The sequence below is a fragment of the Telmatherina bonti genome, assembly GCF_933228915.1.
Source record: "Telmatherina bonti genome assembly, chromosome: 15".
Classification (NCBI taxonomy): Eukaryota; Metazoa; Chordata; class Actinopteri; order Atheriniformes; family Telmatherinidae; genus Telmatherina; species Telmatherina bonti.
In genome coordinates this window covers 6,606,904-6,620,385 of record NC_136613.1, presented here as the reverse complement: position 1 = coordinate 6,620,385, position 13,482 = coordinate 6,606,904, and the positions used below count along the sequence as shown (strand labels likewise).

General features: G+C 45.3%; 1 protein-coding gene across 1 annotated transcript in view; it reads left to right on the top strand.

Moving 5' to 3' along the window:
- dgkh (diacylglycerol kinase, eta) overlaps positions 1 to 9,209 on the top strand; it is a 93,649-nt gene extending 84,440 nt beyond the window's left edge. Inside the window, exon 30 of the mRNA XM_079253701.1 lies at positions 6,758 to 9,209. Within this exon, the coding sequence (XP_079109827.1) occupies positions 6,758 to 6,844 (87 nt within the window). The 3' untranslated portion in view covers positions 6,845 to 9,209. The remainder of the gene's footprint in view (positions 1 to 6,757) is intronic.
- The last annotated feature ends 4,273 nt before the right edge of the window (positions 9,210 to 13,482 follow it).

The following is a 13,482-nucleotide window of genomic DNA, read 5'->3' as shown; positions in this document are numbered from 1 at the left end:
CCTGGACTTAAACTGGCTAAAAATGGATGCAAGCGCCCCGATCCCGCCTTTATATTTAATATTTGTCTTATCAGCAGCGGTCTGGAGTAAGAATTTCCAGTGTTCTCCTGTCAGACAAAGGTAAGGTAAAAGTCTTGTTCTTTACCTTACCTTGGTCTTTCTAAACATTTAATTTAGACGTTGGCAGCTTTGTTTTTCAGTCCAGTCCTTGTACCCAGTGGTGTATTCCAGGGTATACGTGGGTTTATGGAGTATAAACACTTATGTTCCAGTTAGCATTGGTTATAACCGCCTGTAAACCTCCTGGGATGCTGTACATCAACCAGAAACCAGCCATGCTGGTGCAGGTAGCCACCAACGTCGTTGACTCCAAGCCTGAACATAGACGTAATAAAGATGTTTATATATCTGACACATGTAACCACTTTTTTTTTTAAAAAAGCCAAAAAATTGAGAGTATGCCTACTTCTTGAGGGACCACTACACCACTGGTTGTACCTGACCATTTTCAGTCACTTAACCCTGATCTATTCATCATCCAGGCTTTTAACAAAAGGCTCCTAACCAAGGGGATGAACCCATGTTGTGTTGCACAGAACAGTCAACTTAGCAAGACCTTTTTTTAATCTTTAGGTTCTTTGTTAAAAGCTCAAAGATGCATCATTTCTTCCAACTTCTTTAGCTTCATCCATTCAAAATATGAAAGATCAGACAGTCTGATGGACAGAAAAAAGGATTTTAGCAGCAACAAGGTGATTTCCAAAGACCTGTTTACTTAAAGCGTTGGATATCTCAGCATGATGTGCAGTGGGCCGTGTGAGGAAGCTAAACTACTGGAGGACAAAAGGAGTAAAGACTTAAGAAAAAAAAAAGACCAGACACAGGACCTGAGGGATCCATCTGGACCTTCAGCTGAAGCCTCTTCAGAAATGGTCTCCATGGAAACATGGCTGTTCTTCAGGAAGGGAAAAGGCTGAGACATGTCACATGACGTACGAACTGGACTGGAAATCAGTGGCAACTGGTCTGATGAATGGATCCTAGACATTACTGAAGCGGTGTGGGATCATCTGACAGAAGAAAAGGCAGAAACGTGAGGAAGAGTCTCGGAAAGTCCTCCAAGAAGCCTGAAGAACTGTTCCTGGAGGCTGTTTAAACAAATAACAGACAGCTTGTCTAAGAGGGGTCAGACTGTGTTGAAGACTAAAGCCTCTCAGACCAAGTACCCGTACATGTCTCAATAAATCACTGCACCCCTTACCGATGTGGTTTTGGTGATTTCTAAGAAAATTATGGCTCAATACTTCTGTTCAGTCCCCGTTAAGTTGCTCTGTTCAGTTGGACTGTGGTCGGCACATTTTCCACTGTTTAAACAATGTTTTCTGAATAAGAAACTAGACATCTGTCCAGCCTTCAGAGTCCTGAAAAACATTAAGATTTGTTTCACCGGCACATCTGAGTGGAAATTTTTCTCCCGTTTGCTGCAACGCTGCGTCACAGTGCTCAGTTCGAAGGCTAAGCTCTTTCAGGTATGTCACAGCGGAAAAACATCAATAAAGGACCTGTAACTCTACTTACAAAAGTAAAAAAAAGTCTTTATCATAGCACAAGAAGTCTGTTGCACTTTGTGAGATTTCTTTCTAGTCAACGTTACACATTCCTGAATATAAAACACCTGAATTTCCTCAAAAATGTTTAACTTTATGAAGAAAAACAGGTGTGGTAGCTCTAATGTCAGTATGGAGATATATAGCAGGAAGTAAATAAGGAGAAGCTGCTAAAAACATTTAAAATCTAAATCTGTTTATCTAAATGAGTCATCCAGGACAAAAAACTGTTAATTTTCCTGTCCTGTTAATAAAAACATGCACGCACACAAGGGCTGGGACGATATGCTTTTGTCCCGATTCGATTCTATTCCAATTTTTTGAGTGCCGATTCGATTTAAATTGCGATTCTCACAATTCTACAATATTGCTCATTTTATGTAGATAAAAAAAACAAAATAAATTTATAAAACCTTTTTTTTTGCTTGTCATTTTTCTTGATTTCAGTTAGGAAAAAAACAACCCAGTTGCCAGACCACCATTCTGCTGCTATAATGCCCAAGAAGACAAGTAAAAAGATGTAAAAATGACAAAAAATGTTAGAATGGATTATTTTTATTTATTTGAAGAAAAAAAAAAGATTTTTTAACAAAAAAAATCGATTGTTGAAATTGTGAAGCAAAAAAAAATTCAGATTTGTTATTTTTTGATTCGATTTTTCCTACCCCTAATGCACACCTTAAGAGGATCGGGGAGGAAATCCTCCAGAGGAAGCAAGCCAACTTGTTTTTTGGAAAATGGCCCCAAAAAGTAAATATTTCTTCACCATAAAAATCTTAAACCTCACGTTTCAAAGAGGTTTAATCTGGCTACACAGCAGATCTTTACATTGTTTCAGTGTGGAAGCAGCGGACACAAAAGTCCAGAAACATGTGACTTGGCAACAACGTAAACACATTTTTTACATTTTTTGCTATATTAATGGTATTTTAGTCGGCAGTAATATAATTTTTCATTTCTTTAATATAATTCATAACACTCTGCGATGGACTGTTGAGCTGTCCAGGATGTACCCTGCCTTTCGCCCAAAGACTGCTGGGATAGGCTCCAGCTTCCTTGCGACCCTTCATCAGACTAAGCGGTTTGGAAAATGAATGAATGAATTCATAACACTCCAGCACTTATACGCGTTGCACACACAAGTCTGATTGCTCAAACACATTTGCACATACTTGCAGAAACACAAAGCATTACTCTGGTTTCTTCCTTTTTTCACCACAACCCAGTCACCATGTCCATGTGGGGCCCAAAAGGATTCAATTTGGGCTGCAGATAAGGTTGTCCATAGTATCCATGGTGGTCCCACCATGGTTTGCCCATATGGGTTTCAAATTGGTTCTAACTGGAGCTCAACTTGGGCCCCATTTAGCTAACCCCCATGGGCTCCTCATGTGAGGATCCTGAATAAATTAGCCCTGTTTATACCCACTTAGCCCACCTACATCCCCTGTGGAGCTCATACAGCCCACATAGGCTTCACTCATGGGTCACATGTAACTGAAACCACATAAAACCTGCAAATACCCAGGTCAAACCCATTCAGGACCCACATAGCCCAAATTTTACCCCTATGGGCTCCGCATGGACACACTGGCTGGGAGCCCTCCGGTTCTGCGCTGACCTCCATGGCTGCAGTCCAAAACAAAGAAAAATAATCAGTATAATGAGCGAACCTGGTAATTCTGCAACAGTGTGCGGAATATTGCAGTTAAGATCTGCAACCACCTAGAGGACGTATTTAATATTTGTATACCCCACATCAAATCATCTGAATAATATCTGACTTCAGTTTAAATTATCAGAGCCATAAAATGCTGAATCACCTTGAAGAAGCACTGTGAAATAAAATCCAAATAATTAAATCCAAATAAAACAGAAATTGTGGTTTTTGGCCAAACAAGCTGTCTGCACGGACATGACAGTGTTTGGTCCTACTCCCATCCCTCTGCAAGGAACCTTTGGGGGATTTTTGATGGTATGTTTAAGTTTGACATACAAATCAGTTGTGTCATGAAGTCAAGCTGTTTTTAGCTGAGACATCTCTTAGAAATAAAGCAGTATCTCCCCCGCGCTCATTTTAAAAGAGCAATTCATGCTTTTACATCGGGCTGGACCAGGGTTCCCTCCAGCGCTTGCAGAATGTGCAGAATGCTGCAAGTCGTCATTTAACAAAAACCAAGCGATGGGGGCACATTGTGGGGATCCGACTTGGTGGCCTCAGGATTGGGTCTCTGCTTTTTGTGGATGACGTAGTCCTGTTGGCTTCATCTGGTCGTGATCTCCAGCTCTCACAGTGTGAAGCGGCTGGGATGTGAATCAGCACCTCCAAATCTGAGACCATGGTCCTCAGCCGGAATAGGGTGGATTGTCCTCTCCGGGCCGGGAGTCAGGTCCTGCCTCAAGTGGAGGAGTTTAAATATCTCGGGGTCTTGTTCACGAGTGAGGGAAGGATGGAGTGCGAGATCGACAGACAGATCGGTGTGGCGTCTGCAGTAATGCAGTGAAGAAGGAGCTGAGCCAGAAGGCGAAGCTCTCGATTTACCAGTCGATCTACGTTCCTACCCTCACCTGTGGTCATGAGCTGTGGGTCGTGACCGAAAGAAGGAGATCTCGTATACAGGCGGCTGAAATGAGTTTCCTCCGCAGGGTGGCCGGGCTCTCCCTTAGAGATAGGGTGAGGAGCTCGGTCATCCGGGAGGAGATCAGAGTAGAGCCGCTGCTCCTCCGCATCGAGAGGAACCAGTTGAGGTGGCTCGGGCATCTGGTCAGGATGCCTCCTGGACCTCCCTGGTGAGGTGTTCCAGGCACGTCCCTCTGGGAGGAGACCCCGGGGAAGACCCAGGACACGCTGGAGGGATTACATCTTTCGGCTGGCCTGGGAATGCATCGGGATCCCCCCGCAGAGTTGGCAAATGTGGCTGGGGGGAGGGAAGTCTGGGCTTGCCTGCTTAGGCTGCTGCCCCCGCGACCCGACCCCAGATAAGTGTTAGAAGATGGATGGATGGATGGATGATAGGTTCATGGATGGATGGATGGATGGATGAATAGGTTGATGTGTGGATGAACGGATCGGCAAGTGAATGGATGGATGGATGATAACTGGATGGATGGATGAATGGATGGATGGATGGATGATAACTGGATGGATCGATGGATGATAACTGGATGGATGGATGGGTGGATGGATGGATGGATGATAACTGGATGGATGGATGGGTGGATGATAGGTTCATGGATGGATGGATGGATGAATGGATGGACAAATGAATGGATGGATGGATGATAACTTGATGGATGGATGGATGGATGATAACTTGATGGATGGATGGATGGATGATAAGTTGATGGATGGATGGATGATAACTTGATGGATGGATGGATGATAACTTGATGGATGGATGATAACTTGATGGATGGATGGATGGATGATAACTTGATGGATGGATGGATGGATGGATGGATGGATGATAACTTGATGGATGGATGATAACTTGATGGATGGATGGATGGATGGATGATAAGTTGATGGATGGATGGATGGATGGGTGGATGTATGGATAGATGGATGGATGGATGGATGGATGATAACTTGATGGATGGATGATAACTTGATGGATGGATGGATGGATGATAACTTGATGGATGGATGGGTGGATGTATGGATAGATGGATGGATGGATGGATGATAAGTTGATGGATGGATGGATGGATGGATGGGTGGATGTATGGATAGATGGATGGATGATAACTTGATGGATGGATGGATGGATGATAAGTTGATGGATGGATGGATGGATGATAAGTTGATGGATGGATGGATGGATGGATGGGTGGATGTATGGATAGATGGATGGATGGATGGATGATAACTTGATGGATGGATGATAACTTGATGGATGGATGATAACTTGATGGATGGATGGATGGATGATAACTTGATGGATGGATGGATGGATGGATGGGTGGATGTATGGATAGATGGATGTATGGATGGATGATAACTTGATGGATGGATGGATGGATGATAAGTTGATGGATGGATGGATGGATGATAAGTTGATGGATGGATGGATGGATGGATGGGTGGATGTATGGATAGATGGATGGATGGATGGATGGATGATAACTTGATGGATGGATGGATGGATGATAAGTTGATGGATGGATGGATGGATGGGTGGATGTATGGATAGATGGATGGATGGATGGATGGATGGATGGATGATAACTTGATGGATGGATGATAAGTTGATGGATGGATGTATGGGTGGGAGCACATTACTCCTGTACTGGTCTCCCTTCACTGACTCTAAATGACTTTTAGACTCCAATTTAAGATTTTATTAATTGTTTTTAAATGTTTGCATTTTATGGCCCAGCCTTGTTTAACAGATCTTATGCAGCTCTATGCTCCGTAAATAACCCTAAGATCTGCAGATCAGCTACTGTTGACAGTGCCTAAAACCAGGATCAGAACTACAGGAGATAGAGCTTTTTCAGTGCCAGCTCCTAGACTGTGGAACAGCCTTCCACTCTCTGTTGGGGCCTCAAGCTCCCTAGAGCAGTTTAAGTCCAGCTTAAAAGCCCATTACTTCTCCAGGCATTTAAAATTTAGCTAACAGTATTTCTTGGCTATTTTTATTTTATATATATATATATGTATATATATATATATATATATATATATATATAATATTATTAGTTAAATGTCTACTGACTTTTTCTCTTACATGCGTTTTATTGTTGTTTATACCTGTTTTACTGTGTTTTACTTGTTGTCCTCTTTGTATTTTCTTTTAAACCAAATACAGTTTTTCTTAATATCATTGGTGTGCATTAACTCAACTTTAATTTTGTTCAGCACTTTGGTCAATGGAGGTTGTGTTAAATGTGCTAAATAAATCAAATTTAAATGGAATTGAATTGAACCTACGTGCATCGCTGCACCTGAGGCCACTGGACCCACTTGCACATGAAAAATTTTGTCCAACGATGACCACCATCCATGCACAACTGTTTGGCATTTGTAGTGCCCGTCTTTACCACTAGGTGTCTTAATTCTTATATACTTCACCTTTGAAGCTCAGAAGTCGGTCACAATGCTTGAGGTGTAAGTGGGCTTTAATGTGACGGTCTTCTTTGCTTTTCAGGATCTGGGGATATCGAAAGTGGGTCACATGAAGAGAATTCTCCAGGGAACTAAGGACCTGGCCAAGGCCTCCATGGTTGACGTCTAACCTGGGAGCTGAAGCTGCAGGAGAGGGGAGACACACACTCCCCTAACATGAGTGGACGCACTGTGGGAGAGGGGAGGGCACCGAAGGCAGTGCGGGAAGACACAAGTATCCATTGAGTGCTGGATTTTCATCCTTCTGCACAGAAAGCCTTTGTGATGTTAAGAACAAGATCCATTTAAGTGTTTGCTTGATCTTTGGTGCCAAAAAGGAGAGTGAAGAAAGTAGATGGAAGTGCAAAAGGAAATCATGGATCTTCACAACAACAACAATACAATAACAAAAGCCATCTCTAAGCTAATAACCACTCATAGCACACGATCAGGTATGCAACCAACCACGCTGGTGACTACCTGTGGTGACTCGTAGCTAAAGTCAGACTTCCATGATGGTGGAGTTCGGTTTGGTCGTGTGTGACCTGCAGATGTGCTAAAGCATTAAACCCACCTTCGGGTTCCCATAGAGACAGAGGATAAGCATCACCATCCGCTGTAGGTGTTGACGTGGAAGTTGTGGGATGCTGTCGCATGCTATGCTTGCTCAACTTTAAGTATCTTTAATTGCATGATTAGTGTCTTGATTATTTCATTTTTTTTGTGCAAAATAACACTTGAACAAGTTTTACATGACTTACAAAGTATTATGATGCCATTTCTTACTACTGAAAGCTCCTCGGTGGGTTCTTTTTCTTTCTAGCTTTAATTTATTTGGTCTGCATGACGACGATGTGTCAAAGATTTCTGTCAAGTGCCATATCTTCAGTCAGTTAAGTGCAAAATGTGCTTTACCGGTAGATATCATAAGAAGTGTTCGATGAGGTGTGAATATGTGGAGTTACTATCCGTAAGTTGACACGTTCTCTGTGGATGTGAAAACAGAACCAAAGTGAATGTCTAAGAAAACATACTCATCTGCTATTTAACAGACCAGTAAGGTCTTAGGTCTTACTTCCAGTTAAGGTGGGTGAAAATACTGGTTTTAGGCAGAGAGAAAGTAAACTTGTTGGTCAAGCGCAAACCCACATTCTTTTTTCTTTTTTTCTTTTAGGAATACTTAAAGGCACTTTTCACCTCTTGCATTATGCAAGCGCAAATCCTCATATTGCATAGAATTAACGGTTCACCTCAGACTTTGTACCTTTTTGGCGATTTAATGCAGTATTTAACACTAATGCGAGTAGAGTTTAGATATCGGTTTTGAATACGTAACGAAGCAGTTGATCTGCAGCCTGCATGGCGTTGTTCAAGTGCAGCTTTCTCCTCTATTTACATGTCGATAGATCACTTTTACCTGTTAGTTTCTTCTAAGACTGGTGGCATTACAGGGTATATTTCTATATGTGATGCTAAGTTTGTACATATATATGCACTGTACATACAGTATATGAGTGTATGCAAACAATGTTTGTGTTGTAGTCTAATGCGTTTGTAGTTTGCTGACATGGCATGCTTTGTCAACAGCTCACACCTTTGATTGTGTATATTACACCATAACAATCGTGCATTGTTGATTCGTTCTAATCTCTTGTACATGATAACGCTGTTGTATTCCAATGATGGTGCAATATTTGATTTCTTATTTTGATACCGTCTCCAAAGACGTGACGTCTCTCAGTGGGGGGGACCTTGAAAGAGTGGTTTTTATACGTGTAGTCCTCCGTGAGGTTTGAGGATTTTAAACATCAGACCCGTAGACAGACTGCTTTTTTCTTACAGACTCCACTTTTCTTCCATTTGGTTCCCTCGTTTGTAGTTTTGCTCCTCTGTGCTTCCAAGAAGACGATGGGTAGATTTGGCAGACATGACTGTTGTCTTGTTATATAACACAATGTTTTTGCATGCATGTGGATGCATGTACATCAGTGAGTTATTGTAGCCTGTCATATCAGCAATTGTATGCTTTTCATTGCAGGTTGATTTTAATGCAGATTCTCTGCTTTCCCTTTTTTTAACTTCTTATAGTAAAATGTTTCTGCTAAGAATTTTAAGTCAACAAGGGATAAAATATGTCACGTGTTTTTAGAAACACCCCAAAAGACAAAGAAGTAGATGCTAATTAAAAAAAGTTCATTTAAAACAACACAGTAATGGAAAGTTTGTGAGTAATTTGACTGTTTGAACCCAAATTTTTTTCATGTTTTGTTTCATCATCTGCATTGAATATGTTAATATTAATTTTTGCATTTCAGACCTGCAACATGTTCCAGAAAAATAGATGAGACACTAAAACGGGCGCCAGAGCTTCAGCTGTACTTTTGTCCCATTCTTTCTCCACCTGGTGGGGACAGACCAGTCCAGAACCAGTAACCTCCTCTTCCTCAGTCATTCAGCTGTCATGGTTCTGGTGCATCATGTTGATGTCCCTTCAAAAACCTGACCCGACCCCATACCATCAGAACCCTGACCCGACCCCATACCATCAGAACCCTGACCCGTCCCCGTACCATCAGAACCCTGATCCGTCCCCATACCATCAGAACCCTGATCCGTCCCCGTACCATCAGAACCCTGACCCGACCCCGTACCATCAGAACCCTGACCCGACCCCGTACCATCAGAACCCTGATCCGTCCCCATACCATCAGAACCCTGATCCGTCCCCGTACCATCAGAACCCTGACCCGACCCCGTACCATCAGAACCCTGACCCGACCCCGTACCATCAGAACCCTGACCCGTCCCCGTACCATCAGAACCCTGATCCGTCCCCATACCATCAGAACCCTGATCCGTCCCCGTACCATCAGAACCCTGATCCGTCCCCGTACCATCAGAACCCTGATCCGTCCCCATACCATCAGAACCCTGATCCGTCCCCGTACCATCAGAACCCTGATCCGTCCCCGTACCATCAGAACCCTGACCCGACCCCATACCATCAGAACCCTGACCCGTCCCCGTACCATCAGAACCCTGACCCGTCCCCGTACCATCAGAACCCTGATCCGTCCCCGTACCATCAGAACCCTGATCCGTCCCCGTACCATCAGAACCCTGATCCGTCCCCGTACCATCAGAACCCTGACCCGTCCCCGTACCATCAGAACCCTGATCCGTCCCCGTACCATCAGAACCCTGACCCGTCCCCGTACCATCAGAACCCTGATCCGTCCCCGTACCATCAGAACCCTGACCCGACCCCATACCATCAGAACCCTGATCCGTCCCCGTACCATCAGAACCCTGACCCGACCCCGTACCATCAGAACCCTGATCCGTCCCCGTACCATCAGAACCCTGATCCGACCCCGTACCATCAGAACCCTGACCCGTCCCCGTACCATCAGAACCCTGATCCGACCCCGTACCATCAGAACCCTGACCCGTCCCCGTACCATCAGAACCCTGACCCGTCCCCGTACCATCAGAACCCTGACCCGTCCCCGTACCATCAGAACCCTGACCCGTCCCCGTACCATCAGAACCCTGACCCGTCCCCGTACCATCAGAACCCTGATCCGACCCCGTACCATCAGAACCCTGATCCGACCCCGTACCATCAGAACCCTGACCCGACCCCGTACCATCAGAACCCTGATCTGTCCCCGTACCATCAGAACCCTGACCCGTCCCCGTACCATCAGAACCCTGATCCGTCCCCGTACCATCAGAACCCTGATCCGTCCCCGTACCATCAGAACCCTGATCCGTCCCCGTACCATCAGAACCCTGACCCGTCCCCGTACCATCAGAACCCTGATCCGTCCCCGTACCATCAGAACCCTGACCCGACCCCGTACCATCAGAACCCTGATCCGTCCCCGTACCATCAGAACCCTGACCCGACCCCGTACCATCAGAACCCTGATCCGTCCCCGTACCATCAGAACCCTGACCCGACCCCGTACCATCAGAACCCTGACCCGACCCCGTACCATCAGAACCCTGATCCGTCCCCGTACCATCAGAACCCTGACCCGACCCCGTACCATCAGAACCCTGATCCGTCCCCGTACCATCAGAACCCTGATCCGTCCCCGTACCATCAGAACCCTGACCCGACCCCGTACCATCAGAACCCTGACCCGACCCCGTACCATCAGAACCCTGATCCGTCCCCGTACCATCAGAACCCTGATCCGTCCCCGTACCATCAGAACCCTGACCCGACCCCGTACCATCAGAACCCTGACCCGACCCCGTACCATCAGAACCCTGATCCGACCCCGTACCATCAGAACCCTGACCCGTCCCCGTACCATCAGAACCCTGATCCGACCCCGTACCATCAGAACCCTGACCCGTCCCCGTACCATCAGAACCCTGACCCGTCCCCGTACCATCAGAACCCTGACCCGACCCCGTACCATCAGAACCCTGACCCGACCCCGTACCATCAGAACCCTGACCCGTCCCCGTACCATCAGAACCCTGATCCGTCCCCGTACCATCAGAACCCTGACCCGACCCCGTACCATCAGAACCCTGATCCGTCCCCGTACCATCAGAACCCTGATCCGTCCCCGTACCATCAGAACCCTGATCCGTCCCCGTACCATCAGAACCCTGACCCGACCCCGTACCATCAGAACCCTGACCCGTCCCCGTACCATCAGAACCCTGATCCGTCCCCGTACCATCAGAACCCTGATCCGTCCCCGTACCATCAGAACCCTGATCCGACCCCGTACCATCAGAACCCTGACCCGACCCCGTACCATCAGAACCCTGACCCGACCCCGTACCATCAGAACCCTGATCTGTCCCCGTACCATCAGAACCCTGACCCGTCCCCGTACCATCAGAACCCTGATCCGACCCCGTACCATCAGAACCCTGACCCGTCCCCGTACCATCAGAACCCTGATCCGTCCCCGTACCATCAGAACCCTGATCCGACCCCGTACCATCAGAACCCTGACCCGACCCCGTACCATCAGAACCCTGACCCGACCCCGTACCATCAGAACCCTGATCCGTCCCCGTACCATCAGAACCCTGATCCGACCCCGTACCATCAGAACCCTGACCCGACCCCGTACCATCAGAACCCTGATCCGTCCCCGTACCATCAGAACCCTGATCCGTCCCCGTACCATCAGAACCCTGATCCGACCCCGTACCATCAGAACCCTGATCCGACCCCGTACCATCAGAACCCTGACCCGACCCCGTACCATCAGAACCCTGACCCGACCCCGTACCATCAGAACCCTGATCCGACCCCGTACCATCAGAACCCTGACCCGACCCCGTACCATCAGAACCCTGATCCGACCCCGTACCATCAGAACCCTGATCCGTCCCCGTACCATCAGAACCCTGATCCGACCCCGTACCATCAGAACCCTGACCCGACCCCGTACCATCAGAACCCTGACCCGACCCCGTACCATCAGAACCCTGATCCGTCCTTTTGCAGGCCTGAAATGGAAAAGTAGATCAAAAATGAGATTCAGTTCACAATAAAAACATAAAATAACTTGGTTTTTTATAATCTTTGGTCAAATGAAAATATTATTAAAAATAATAATTACTCCTTTATCCATTTTTAACATTATTATTTTAATATCTTCCCAACTTCTTGTGCTTTGGGGTTTCAGATAAGAAGTTAGTTGTACATAATCATGTGTTATTCTCTGATGTTCCAGAGGAGGGCGATCTAACACATCTCACTTTGCAAAGTGCTGCTGTTCCAGTTGCTCATGCAGACAATCAGTTCAGCTTATTTTCAAACAGTTTAGTAGCTCATAAGAATTCTCTAATGAAGTTCCAATCAAATATCAGTTTTTATCCCTGATGTTTGCACATGTGCTACAGTTCACCCTGCAGCCAAAGACCGGCGTTAAAGCTAATCATTCATGCCACAGATCAGACTTCTCCTCATCCGCTGCTACATTGGGATTTATGGCATAGGTTTAACCGCTGAAGCCTTTCCATCTGCACTCTGTGTCTAAAGTGTCTGCCAGACTAGAGAGAGCTTCATCTTTCCATGCAGGATGGAAACTGCCACTTTTTCTCCCATGCTACGTTTCCAGTGGTCTGTAAATAATGCTGCAAACTGCCTGGTTTCCAACAACCAATTAAAACCCTTGCAAGGATTTCTAAAAGACAGACTAACTTTGTCATGGTTTATCAGAGAGATGGGAGAAAAGTGACTTTCATTTGTTTACATTGTGTTTACAATGGCACAGTTTTAATTCTTAAGGATATATATGTAGCTATAGACAATATTTGCATATTTATTGCCTAAGGTTAAATGATATGATGTGTATTGTGTTTTCACATTTGGAATATAATGTTACAGTGGTCACCTGTATTACTATCTGGATGATTTTGGTAAAGTAGTTGATCATTTTTATGACTACTATAAGTGACTGTTTTCTGTGCCTTTTTATGGTTAGAATGCATGGTTAACTATTTATTACGATTTGGAGTCACTGAGATGCGTATTTTTGTATTCTGAATAAATAAATGGTTCAGCTTTTGTTGTACATTTTAAGGTGCCTTAAAACAGGCTACCGATTCATATCTCTCTTCTTCAATAAAAACCAGATATGTAAGCTGTGCCTCTTGTTTTGATTTAACCTGATGGACACATATGGAAATAAACCATCACAGATCATTTTGCTTGTTGTCTCAATGCCATTCGATTGGTTCCAGTTTGCAGGATACACACAATACCAGCTCAGAGTAGAATTA